Genomic DNA, 13,280 nt, shown 5'->3' with positions numbered 1-13,280 from the left:
TGTGACAGGTGTCTTTTATACAGGTAACAAGCTGAGATTAGGAGCACTCCCTTTAAGAGTGTGCTCCTAATCTCAGCTCGTTACCTGTATAAAAGACACCTGGGATCCAGAAATCTTTCTGATTGAGAGGGGGTCAAATACTTATTTCCCTAATTTAAAATGCAAATCAATTTATAACATTTCTGACATGCGTTTTTTGTTATTCTGTCTCTCACTGTTCAAATAAACCTACCATTAAAATTATAGACTGATCATTTCTTTGTCAGTGGGCAAATGTACAAAATCAGCAGGGGATCAAATACTTTTTTCCCTCACTGTATATGTCACCAACAGATGCATATCTGTATTCCCAGTCATGTAAATGCGTAGATTAGGGCCTAATTAATTTATTTCAAATGATTGATTCCTTATTTGAACTGTAACTCAGTAAAATCTTTGAAATTGTTGCATGTTGCATTTTATATTTTTGTTCTGTGTGTGTGTGTACAGTTGAAGTCGGAAGTTTACATACACTTAGGTTGGAGTCATTAAAACTCGTTTTTCAACCACTCCACAAATTTCTTGTTAACAAATTAGTTTTGACAAGTCGGTTAGGACATCTACTTTGTGCATGACACAAGTCATTTTTCCAACAATTGTTTACAGACAGATTATTTCACTTATAATTCACTGTATCACAATTCCAGTGGGTCAGAAGTTTACATACACTACGTTGACTGTGCCTTTAAACAGCTTGGAAAATTCCAGAAAATGATGTCATGGCTTTAGAAGCTTCTGATAGGCTAATTGATATCATTTGAGTCAATTGGAGGTGTACCTGTGGATGTGTATACTATGAAAAGTATGAAAATGTATGCACTCACTAACTGTAAGTCGCTCTGGATAAGAGCGTCTGCTAAATGACTAAAATGTAAATGTAAACTCAGTGCCTTTTTGCTTGACGTCATGGGAAAATCAAAAGAAATCAGCCAAGACCTCAGAAAAAGAATTGTAGACCTCCACAAGTCTGGTTCATCCTTGGGAGCAATTTCAAAACGCCTGAAGGTACCACGTTCATCTGTACAAACAATATTACGCAAGTATAAACACCATGGGACCACGCAGCCATCATACCGCTCAGGAAGGAGACGCGTTTTGTCTCCTAGAGATGAACGTACTTTGGTGCGAAAAGTGCAAATAAATCCCAGAACAACAGCAAAGGACCTTGTGAAGATGCTTGAGGAAACAGGTACAAAAGTATCTATATCTACAGTAAAACGAGTCCTATATCAACATAACCTGAAAGGCCGCTCAGCAAGGAAGAAGCCACTGCTCCAAAACCGCCATAAAAAAGCCAGAGTACGGTTTGCAACTGCACATGGGAAAAATATCGTGCTTTTTGGAGAAATGTCCTCTGGTCTGATGAAACAAAAATATAACTGTTTGGCCATAATGACCATTGTTATGTTTGGAGGAAAAAGGGGGTTGCTTGCAAGCCGAAGAACACCATCCAAACCGTGAAGCACGGGGGTGGCAGCATCATGCTGTGGGGGTGCTTTGCTGCAGGAGGGACTGGTGCACTTCACAAAATAGATGGCATCATGAGGAAGGAAAATTATGTGGATATATTGAAGCAACATCTCAAGACATCAGTCAGGAAGTTAAAGCTTGGTCGCTAATGGGTCTTCCAAATGGACAATGACCCCAAGCATACTTCCAAAGTTGTGGCAAAATGGCTTAAGGACAACAAAGTCAAGGTATTGGAGTGGCCATCACAAATCCCTGACCTCAATCCTATAGAAAATGTTTGTGCAGAACTGAAAAAGCATGTGTGAGCAAGGAGGCCTAGAAACCTGACTCAGTTACACCAGCTCTGTCAGGAGGAATGGGCCAAAATTCACCCAACCTATTGTGTGAAGCTTGTGGAAGTCTACCCGAAACATTTGACCCAAGTTAAACAATTTAAAGGCAATGCTACCGATTGAGTGTATGTAAACTTCTGACCCACTGGGAATGTGATGAAATAAATAAAAGCTGAAATAAATAATTCTCTATTATTATTCTGACATTTCACATTCTTAAAATAACGTGGTGATCGTAACTGACCTAAGACTAGTAATTTTTACTAGGATTAAATGTCAGGAATTGTGAAAAACTGAGTTTAAATGTATTTGGCTAAAGTGTATGTAAACTTCTGACTTCAATTGTGTATATATAGATTTCGCTCACTACATGGCCAAAAGTATGTGGACACCCCTTCAAATTAGTGGATTCGGCTATTTCAGCCACACCCATTGCTGACAGGTGTATAAAATGGAGTGAGTGAGTATCAGTTTCAATGACTCATGGATGTGTCATCCAGTGAGGATCACTCATTATTTAGCCACACTATTTACTGCTTTCTCTTGTAATTCAGAGGTTTCACATAACATGGCATATATAGACTATACTCACCCACTTGTTGGTTAAAACAAAATGAGTACTTACCTAAGACAAACAAACAAACTCATGCCCCCTTGGTAGAACAGAATTTTGAAGAACGTCATTTTTTTATATCAATCACATATAATGCTGATGCTGTTGCACACTGAGTGGCGCAGTGGTCTAAGGCACTGCATCGCAGTGCTAACTGTGCCACTAGAGATCCTGGTTCGAATCCAGGCTCTGTCGCAGCCGGCCGCGACCAGGAGACTCATGGGCGGCGCACAATTGGCCCAGCGTCGTCCAGGGTAGGGGAGGGAATGGCCGGCAGGGATGTAGCTCAGTTGATAGAGCATGGTGTTTGCAACGCCAGGGTTGTGGGTTCGATTCCCACGGGGGGCCAGTATAAAAAATATATATATGTGTTCACTAACTGTAAGTCGCTCTGGTTAAGAGCGTCTGCTAAATGACTAAAATGTAAATGTAAAATGTAAAATGGAGCACACAGCCATGTAAATTCCATAGATAAACATTGGCGGCGTAATGGCCCATACTGAAGAGCTCAGTTACTTTCATCGTGGCACCGTCATAGGATGCCACCTTTCCAACAAGTCAGGTCGTCAAATTTCTGCCCTGCTAGAGCGGCCCCGGTCAACTGTAAGTGCTGTTATTGTGAAGTGGTAGGCCACACAAGATCACAGAATGGGACCACGGAGTGCAGAAGCGCGTTGCAACACTCACTACCGAGTTTCAAACTGCTTCTGGAAGCAACGTCAGCACAAGAACTGTTCGTCGGGAGCTTCATGAAATGGGTTTCCATGGCCGAGCAGCCGCACACAAGCCTAAGATGACCATGCGTAATGCCAAGCATCAGCTGGAGGGGTGTAAAGATCGCCACCATTGGACTCTGGAGCAGTGGAAACGCATTCTCTGGAATGATATATTGCAGTCCTACAGACAAATCTGGGTTTGGCGGATGCCAGGAGTACGCTACCTGCCCGAATGCATAGTGCCAACTGTAAAGTTTGGTGGTGGGGGAATAATGGTCTGGGGTTGTTTTTCATGGTTCAGGCTAGGCCCCTTAGTTCCAGTGAAGGGAAATCTTAATGCTACAGCATACATTGACATTCTAGACAATTCTGTGCTTCCAACTTTGTGGCAACAGTTTGGGGAAGATCCTTTCCTGTTTCAGCATGACAATGCCCCCGTGCATAAAGCGAGTCCATACAGAAATAGTTTGTTGAGATCGGTGTGGAAGAACTTGACTGTCCTGCACAGACCCCTGACCTCAACCCCATCGAACACCTTTGAGATGAGTTGGAACACCGACTGCGAGTCAGGCCTAATCGCCCAACATCAGTGCCTGACCTCACTAATGCTCTTGTGGCTGAATGAAAGCAAGTCCCCGCTGCAATGTTCCAACATCTAGTGGAAAGCCTTCCCAGAAGAGTGGAGGCTGTTATAGCAGCAAAGGGGGGACCAACTCCATATTAATGCACATGATTTTGGAATGCGATGTTTGACAAGCAGGTGTCCACATAATTTTGGCAATGTAGTGTGTGTGTATATATCTATCATAAACACAGCAAAATCACGTTGTGAATTGCACTAGGCCTTTTAAAGATTTAACTTTTGATTCTTGGAAGAGGGTCAAACGAGAAGGAGAATAACCTGGCTCAGTGAGTATCAGTTTCAATGACTCATGGATGTGTCATCCAGTGAGGATCACTCATTATTTAGCCACACTATTTACTGCTTTCTCTTGTAATTCAGAGGTTTCACATAACATGGCATATATAGACTATACTCACCCACTTGGTTAAAACAAAATGAGTACTTACCTAAGACAAACAAACAAACTCATGCCCCCTTGGTAGAACAGAATTTTGAAGAACGTCATTTTTTTATATCAATCACATATAATGCTGATGCTGTTGCACACCGCTTTTAATATTTGGAGTAAGAGAGTATCAACTACTTTACTCAAGCACTCTGACAGGGTGAAGATGAGTTTGTTTGTTCCAGGGGAAAAGAGGTCATGCAGCACACATGGGATTCTAGTGGGCCTACACATTGATCATGTTGGTCTATCAGTGCGTTTGATGTTAAGGATCTGTTGTGTTGGATACAATTTTGTAGAGTTCTGTTCAAAGGTCACTGAAAAATATCTGTTCTAGGAATTTTAACAGTTCAAGACAATGCCAGGAATATGTCACAATCGCATTTGAATGTTGTGCAATGCTGATAGTCATAGTATTTGCAGCCTCTGTCTTCCTCCTCTGTCTTTCCATACACTTATTGGTTGATCATATTTATTATGAAAAGCATCAGATTGTAGTCTGTATTTCCCAATCCCTGTTGGAAGTTGCGTCGTCAACAACCTAATACGTTTGAGAATCTCAGTTTGGATCTGGATATATGCCTGAGGATGACCAAAGATGAAAGGTAAAAGGTTATCAAAACAACTCTACAAACCTGAAGAAAAGCTTCCTGATGAATGTTCTTGTGGTATGTTTCCCGTCCCCGGTTAAATGTTATTTTGGTATTCATGAAGGAACACTTTGTTCTCAATGACCCTGTTCTATTTTTTTTTCTTTCTCTTTAAGCCCGCAGCAAGAATTCCATCTGCTTTTGTAAAATGGAGGTTTTTGTCCTTATTAACCATATCTGTCCAGGAGGATGATTATGTAAGGGCTGTGACGTGTGTATCTCAGTGTTTTAGTTTGGGAGTGGAAGGTTTTCACTGTTGTGGATGAATCCTTCATTGAGGAGCATTGCTAGGTGGTAAGATGTTTTTGGTGGACCTGTGTGTTGCTGTCTTGTGATTCATGTTTCTTTTAATTGATGGACTTACTGGCTAATACAGTGGCAGATATTTTTTTGCCAGAAATACACAAGCATGCAGTGTTGACATGCTTGCTTAAGCCTAACAGGAGTGTGATAGCCTTCTGATTTTGCAGTGCTTGATAACAGATTGTGGTTGATTTGGATTTTCTGCAGTCAACTGTCCTCACACCCCTCCCTGTGCCTTGAAGTTCTTGTTACTGAGCTTTTGGTATTTAATTATCTGTGTTCTCTAATTGAAAAGCACTGATAATGTCATTAAGAGCCGTGTTCTGTATGTTCAACAGAATATATTTCCTCCAAACCTCTAGATGAAAACTGATCCAGTGTCTATTGATTGAAAGCTGTCATATTTGGACACCATGCAATTGGTAGGTTGTGTAAACGTTGTATAGGCCTTTATAGATGAGCTGTGCTGGTCACTGATGTCCTTTACAGGAGATAGGAGGCAAGCCACCATGCTCGACTGGGACTGAGACTGAGGGCTCTTTGTGACAACCAGCAGATTCTACTCAAGGTCCATTTCTATTCCATATCCACCACTCCTGCTGCTATAGCCTGTGAGGGAAGGAGAGTGGCCCTCCCTTAGGATCTACCTTCTATTGCACTCATCGATCACATCACATACATTTTTTTTAATGCCAGTAAGAACAGCCACCAGGGGAATGAATAACCCAATCTACAGCACATTCATCTGTTACTTTTTTCCCCAGCATATCTCCCATGGCCTCAAGCTATGTGTACTTTACTGCTGCGAGAGGAGTCATGAAAGTGATCCATTTCAAAACAATCGGAACCCCTCCCATTAAAGCTAAAGTACAGTGTGTCTCTGCTAGTTCCCATCTCCTCTCATTATTTTATTCAAATGGTTAAGAAAAGCAGGGGAACTGTGTTTCCAAGGAAACACTCGCCTCTGCAGCAAAGAAATGCTTCTCAGTAATGGTGTAGGGAATCTCTCATTTTGATGGTTTTATTGTTTTGGTGGCTCTAGGCTTGGGTGAAGAGCATTGAGAATCTTTTTTGGGGGGGACAAAAGCTGATTTACAGATTTGGCATTGTCATTTAGAAAGGTTTGTGGCTCACAGCCGGTGGCCCCTGCACTACCGTCTCACTAGCTTTATGGATGTCAGAATTAGACTGGAATTAGACCATAGAAGTAGAAGGTAGGTTACTGTCTTAGGCAACGGTGTCCATTGAATTGCCCACCTCAACCTGATTTTTATAGTTTTTCTCTCTGCAGCAACATGCAGCCAACCGGCCAAAGCCCAAGATGGGGACGTCAGCAGCGGTCAAGCTGCCGTCCAATCGCAGTGCGTCTGGTGCCAGACGCAGGAGAACACGCTGCCGAAAGTGTGAGGCATGCCTCCGAACCGAATGTGGAGAATGTCACTTCTGTAAAGACATGAAGAAGTTTGGAGGACCAGGGCGCATGAAACAGTCCTGTATCATGAGGCAGTGCATTGCAGTGAGTAAAACCACACAGGCTTTTCATTATCCATACTATTTAGCAGAGAGTTCAGTTAACCAATATTGTCTTATTCAATGATGCCGTGCTGTGCCACATGTAAAGACTGTGCATTTGACATGCAAACCATAATGAGAGGTTCACAGTTCAGGGTTTAAATCAAATAACATGCGCCGAATACAACAGGTGTAGACCTTACCGTGAAATGCTTACTTACAAGCCCTTAACCAACAATGCAGTTCAAGAAACAAGAGTCAGTGTAAGAGAGAACCAACCAGAAGTACAATGATACAGAGCGAGACATCAGGAAGTGAGTGCTAACATTTTTATTTGGCACAGTATGACTCATTCATCTGTCAATGGTCTCTAGATTCTGTTGAGTCCATTCAGTAGATATTTGTCTACGGCTTGGCATAGTCGCCAATGTCTGTTACTGATTCTCCTAAAACAGGAAACAGAATGCCCAGTAGCAGCTTATGAACACTTTTTCAAAATATTATTGCGCACCGGCATAGTAGACTCAATGTGTCTGACTCAATTAGTTTGTCACTGAATATGTATTTGTCCCTTGCAGCCTGTCCTGCCCCACACGGCTGTGTGTGTTGTGTGTGGAGAGGCAGGTAAGGAGGACACACTGGAGGAAGAGGAGGACAAGTTCAACATCATGCTCATGGAGTGCTCCATCTGCAGTGAGATTGTTCACCCCAACTGCTTAAAGGTGAGCTAGGATGAGCATGTCAAGTCATGACTGAACACGAGGAGTTTGATGATTCATAATTTGTGTGAGTGAGATTCACCTGAATGGTAGCTTAGTGGTTAAGAGCGTTGTGCCAGTAACCGAAAGGTCGCTGGTTCTAATCCCCGAGCCGACTAGGTGAAAAATCTGTCGATGTGCCCTTGAGCAAGGCACTTAACCCTAATTGCTCCTGTAAGTCGCTCTGGATAAGAGCGTCTGCTAAAAAAATAAAAAAATAAATGTTTATGATACAGTTGAGAGATTTGATATGCTTTGTGACTCAAATGAGGGCAATACTGTGTCCTGGAATGTTTGCTGCTGTACCAATGGCAGGTGGTTCACTGTGTTTGACTTTCAGACAGTTTTACAAGGCAGCTTGTTGAGGCGGTGTGGTGGGGACTTGCTGTTGTTGTTTGACACTGACTGAACCAGCTCATCAATTTCCCTCCTCCAGATTGACTTACAGAAGGCTACTATAGTCTCTGGGAAGGAGAAGTGTCCAGCTGAAATCACATGACATAAGAATACAACTTTGCAGTGTTGTTGACATTGCCGGGTCGAGCCGGATGCAAATAAAATGCAAAGTCACTCGTGCACTCTTAACAACCATTCTGCCAAACCATAGCATGATCTTGCTCAAACCTGTTCAAATGAAGGGAAGTTGTGACTGCCTTTGGTATTCCAGGCACATAATGTTCTAAAGTGGTAGGTAAAGGATTCCTGAAGAATATACATTTTTCATTTTGATAATAGGAATTTGTGAGAAGGTCTTTATATCAGATGTTAGAGGTTGTTGTTTGCCAGATATTCTCACTTTAAATGTCTGAGAAAAAAGGAAGTGTTTAACTGCCTCACATTAAGTGGTTTCAGTTCCCTGTTTGTCTCTGGTGAACACATTGTACTTTAGTCTAGACTCCCGTTCTGCCCTTCTTCTTAACTAGCTCTTTTACTTCATGCTTTTCAGGTAAAAGATGCCTCTGGCGTGGTGAATGATGAACTTCCTAACTGTTGGGAATGTCCCAAATGCAACTACGCTGGGAAAACAGGAAAAGTGAGTACCTATATGAATTCATCATTTATCCTCAAGTATGTGCAGAAATATCAAAAGTAACAGTCAAAATCAAAAGTAACAGTCAGAATCTGGTGTTTGGCCACCAGCTGCATTAAGTACTGCAGTGCATCTCCTCCTCATGGGCTGCACCAGATTTGCCAGTTCTTGCTGTGAGATGTTACCCCACTCTTCCACCAAGGCACCTGCAAGTTTCTGGACATTTCTGGGGGGAATGGCCCTAGCCCTCACCCTCCGATCCAACGGGTCCCAGACGTGCTCAATGGGATTGAGATCCGGGCTCTTCGCTGGTCATGGCAGAACACTGACATTCCTTTCTTGCAGGAAATCACGCACAGAATGAGCAGTATGGCTGGTGGCATTGTCATGCTGGAGGGTCATGTCAGGATGAGCCTGCAGGAAGGGTACCGCATGAGGGAGGAGGATGTCTTCCCTGTAACGCACAGCGTTGAGATTACCTGCAATGACAACAAGCTCAGTCCGATGATGCTATGACACACCGCCCCAGACCATGACGGACCCTCCACCTCCAAATCAATCCCGCTCCAGAGTACAGGCCTCGCTGTAACACTCATTCCTTCGACGATAAACGCGAATCCGACCTTCACCCCTGGTGAGACAAAACCGCGACTCGTCAGTGAAGAGCACTTTTTGCCAGTCCTGTCTGGTCCAGCGACGGTGATGTATGGTGAGGACCTGCCTTACAACAGGCCTACAAGCCCTCAGTCCAGCCTCTCTCAGCCTATTGCGGACAGTCTGAGCACTGATGGAAGGATTGTGCGTTCTTGGTCTAACTCGGGCAGTTGTTGTTGCCATCCTGTACCTGTCCCGCAGGTGTGATGTTCGGATGTACCGATCCTGTGCAGGTGTTGTTACATGTGGTCTGCCACTGCGAGGACGATCAGCTGTCCGTCCTGTCTCCCTGTAGCACTGTCTTAGGCGGCTCACAGTACGGACATTGCAATTTATTGCCCTGGCCACATCTGCAGTCCTCATGCCTCCTTGCAGCATGCCTAAGGCACGTTCACGCAGATGAGTAGGGACCCTGGGCATCTTTCTTTTGGTGTTTTTCAGAGTCAGTAGAAAGGCCTCTTTAGTGTCCTAAGTTTTCATTACTGTGACCTTAATTGTCTACCGTCTGTAAGCTGTTAATGTCTTAACAACCGTTCCACAGGTGCATGTTCATTAGTTGTTTATGGTTCATTAAACAAGCATGGGAAACAGTGTTTAAACCCTTTACAACTAAAATCTGTGAAGTTATTTGGATTTCTACAAATGATCTTTGAAAGACAGGGTCCTGAAAAAGGGACATTTTCTTTTTTTGCTGAGTTTACTTACTGTGCTACTTACCAATGCCCTGTCTGTTACAGGGGAAACAAACACCTCATTCTCTAGAAGTGGTAGTCACAGTCGATCTAGTTTCACTCTTGTGAAACAAGTACAGTAGCTCAGTTTGGTGACCCCGTAGTGATAAGCAAAAGGTATAAAGTTGTCTCCCCTGTTTTTCCACCTTTTTGGTCTGCAAGCAAAAAAGGGGACCAGGGTTCAAGTATGCGTCCAACCTCCCTGGCTCTCTGCTGAGGGAGCAAAAGGCGGTCAAGGAGGAGGGCGAGTCCACCTCTACGTCTACAGCCAAGAGCAAGCCTGAGAGGGATGAGACTCCCAGACACAGACCTGAGGAATGGGAGCCCCTTCACAGACAACCCCCTGTCCTATCCCCCAGCACCCTGCCTCGGCCCAGACCTGAGGACAAACTGAGGAAGAAGAGAAAGCTCTTCGATGATGACTATGAAGAGGACTTTGGTGTGAGGAAGAAGGTAGAGAGACTCCGATTTCATCATGTGGTTTGTGTTTGTTAGTATAATGTTACTCTGACTATAGGTGGCCATTTTCATGCTGTGCCAAGCAACTCCTTTTGTTAAATGTTTGGATGTTATGTGCTCTGGTATCCATAGTTGAACATGCTCTCTAACTAAACATTCCTATCCCCCACAGGGAAAGTCAGATGAACCTCTGTTCCCCAAACTCCTTCATCAGATCAAGATGGAGGAGGAGGATGAGGTGGATGAGGAGGAGAAGGCCTCTCTGTACCGGCGAGGCCTGGAGAGGAGAGGGCGTTTAGGAGATACCGAGGAGGAGGCAGAGGACAGGGATGACGAGGACACAAAGACAAACCTGTCCAGGCCTCCTCTCAAAACTCCTGTTCTAGACAGTGATCAGTCTCACTGCAGCTCTCCATGGGCCGGCCCCAGCAGTGAGGGGGGCAGTGAACCCCAGGAGAAAGGCCCACGTCCCAAAGCGTGCCGCAAACGCCGATTACCCAACAAGGAGCTGAGCAAAGAGCTGAGCAAAGCACTGAACCAGGAGATCCAGAAGACTGAGGACTGCCTAGCCAATGAGAACCGCCAGCCCCTGAAGGTGGAGCCAGAGAGTGAGAATGAGGAGCCAAAGAGGGGCTTCCGCAACAGCAGTGACCAAGGAGGGGAGCGCCCCCACCTCTGGACCAAGGAAATGAATGGCACCCCCTGGGAGCTGCGCCACTTCTACCCCAGCCAGATCACCCCTCTGGGCTTCAACAGGAGCTCCCCTGGCACCCGGCCCCTGCCCCCACACTCCCCACCCAAGTGTGTCCAAATGGAGCGCCACGTCATCCGGCCGCCACCCATCAGCCCCCCACCAGACAGACTGCCCTTGGTGGATGGGAAAACCCACACGGTGCAGCGAGAGGTCTGGATGAAGATCTTCGGACACGTCACACACAAGGAGCTGTGTATCTGCATGCGTGTCTGCAAGACATGGAACAGATGGTGAGAGCTCCATTCTACTCAGACTGTTACACTTCACATCACAGGTTTTTAAAAACATAAAGAAACACTTAGATTAAAATATACCAAGTATCTAAAACATTCGTCTGTCCATTACAAATAGAGTGTGTATCTCTGTTGTCTATCTCTGCCAGGTGCTGTGATAAGAGACTGTGGACCATAATCGATCTGAACCGCTGTAAATCTATCACTCCCCTGATGCTGAGTGGCATCATCCGCAGACAGCCCCTCTCACTGGACCTCAGCTGGACCAACATCTCCAAGAAGCAACTAAGCTGGCTTATAAACCGCTTACCAGGTATGTACCATGACCATGTCACACTCTGATCTATGGGACAGAAATCTATGTTTTGGGTCGAGATTAGAGACTGTCCACCACTCTGTGATTCTATCTCAGTGTTGAAACTCTTCTGACACTACTCCGCTCTGTCCTGCAGGTCTGCGGGTGTTGCTGCTCTCAGGTTGCTCGTGGGTGGCTGTATCTGCCCTCTGCACCTCTAGCTGCCCTCTGCTGCGAACCCTCGATGTGCAGTGGGTGGAGGGGCTCAAAGATGCCCAGATGAGGGACCTGCTCTCGCCTCCGACCGACAACAGACCAGGTAACCACCGGCAACAGGAGGGGAGAGTTAGGTGAAATTGACGTGACTGTATTATAGCACCCCCTGGTGGTTTTCCTGGGTGTGACCATTAGGAAGAACATGAGGGGATCTTTAGATTTTACATTTGAGTCATTTAGCAGACGCTCTTATCCAGAGCGACTTACAGTTAGTGAGTGCATATATTTTCATACTGGTCCCCCGTGGGAATCGAACCCACAACCCTGGCGTTGCAAGCGCCATGCTCTACCAACTGAGCTACACGGGACTACATAGTTCACATGTGTTTATTTAAAGGATGTTAACCAAAATTAATTACATTACTCGCCATGTTTGACTGCGAGACAGGAAATCACTCATATTTTGTTCCACCCTCAGGTCAGTTGGACAACCGTTGTAAGCTGAGGAACGTTGTGGACTTACGTCTGGCCGGACTGGACATCACAGACGCCTCTCTGCGTCTGATTATCAGACATATGCCGGTACTTTCCCAACTGGACCTGAGCTACTGCAACCACGTCAATGACCAGTCGGTCAACCTGCTGACGGCCGCAGGGACGACAACCAGAGACTCCCTCACAGAGATCAACCTGTCAGGTAGGAACCCTCAGTCAGTCACACTACTCTCACAACGTCAGTATGAGCTATAGGGGCTAAGATAACAGCACAGAGGCTGTTTCTAGTTACTCTGCTATTTTTCTTATTTTTATGTCTGTTAATATAGAATAAGTATTTATTCTTAGTCTGTTATCTCAATTTTATATTAAGAGTTTAACTATAGCTTGCAAGTCTTTATGTTGCATTTTAGCATACATAATATTCAATTCGACTCCGTACACATTTCCTCATGCCTGGCTCTGTTTTTGTCTCCCCCTCCAGTTTGTAATAGGGTGACAGACCATTCCCTTACCTTCTTCAAGCGCTGTGGAAGCATCTGTCACATTGACCTGCGCTACTGCAAACAGGTGACCAAGACGGCCTGTGAACAGTTCATAGCAGAGATGTCTGTAAGTGTACAGTTTGGCCTCAAAGAGGACAAATTACTGCAGAAACTCGGCTAGTTCATTGAGGGACACTGACACAGGCCAAAATGTACACAGCAACAAAGAACTACCTTTTACACTAAATGGAGCAAGACAAGGTTTCCCCCATCAAGCCTGGACTGGTTGGTTTTGTATGTTTATTTCCTCTTCATTGGAGAATCTACTGTGTTAGATTTCTGAACAAACAATGTCACATGAGTTGATGAGAGAAGCAGAGGTGTGTAAATGGACTGGGGAGATTTTTGCATCAATGTCTTTCTGGATGTTGCAGAATCCTTGTACTGATAAGGGGAAGATGTAAA

At 44.7% G+C, this 13,280-nt stretch overlaps 1 protein-coding gene across 2 annotated transcripts in view; it reads left to right on the top strand.

The window, feature by feature from the left end:
* The window catches only part of LOC121550397 (lysine-specific demethylase 2B), a 28,399-nt gene extending 15,119 nt beyond the window's left edge, over positions 1-13,280 (top strand). For both annotated transcript variants that reach the window (XM_041862634.2, XM_045226968.1), the window contains 9 exons: positions 6,485-6,709; positions 7,284-7,427; positions 8,410-8,496; positions 10,032-10,331; positions 10,510-11,321; positions 11,474-11,637; positions 11,777-11,938; positions 12,314-12,532; positions 12,815-13,280. In XM_041862634.2, coding sequence (XP_041718568.2) covers positions 6,485-6,709; positions 7,284-7,427; positions 8,410-8,496; positions 10,032-10,331; positions 10,510-11,321; positions 11,474-11,637; positions 11,777-11,938; positions 12,314-12,532; positions 12,815-12,996 — 2,295 coding nt within the window. In that variant the 3' untranslated portion in view covers positions 12,997-13,280. The remainder of the gene's footprint in view (positions 1-6,484; positions 6,710-7,283; positions 7,428-8,409; positions 8,497-10,031; positions 10,332-10,509; positions 11,322-11,473; positions 11,638-11,776; positions 11,939-12,313; positions 12,533-12,814) is intronic.

Source organism: Coregonus clupeaformis, chromosome 18, assembly GCF_020615455.1.
Source record: "Coregonus clupeaformis isolate EN_2021a chromosome 18, ASM2061545v1, whole genome shotgun sequence".
NCBI lineage: Eukaryota > Metazoa > Chordata > Actinopteri > Salmoniformes > Salmonidae > Coregonus > Coregonus clupeaformis.
Note: the sequence above shows the minus strand (reverse complement) of the source record. Positions and strands in the feature narration are given on the sequence as shown.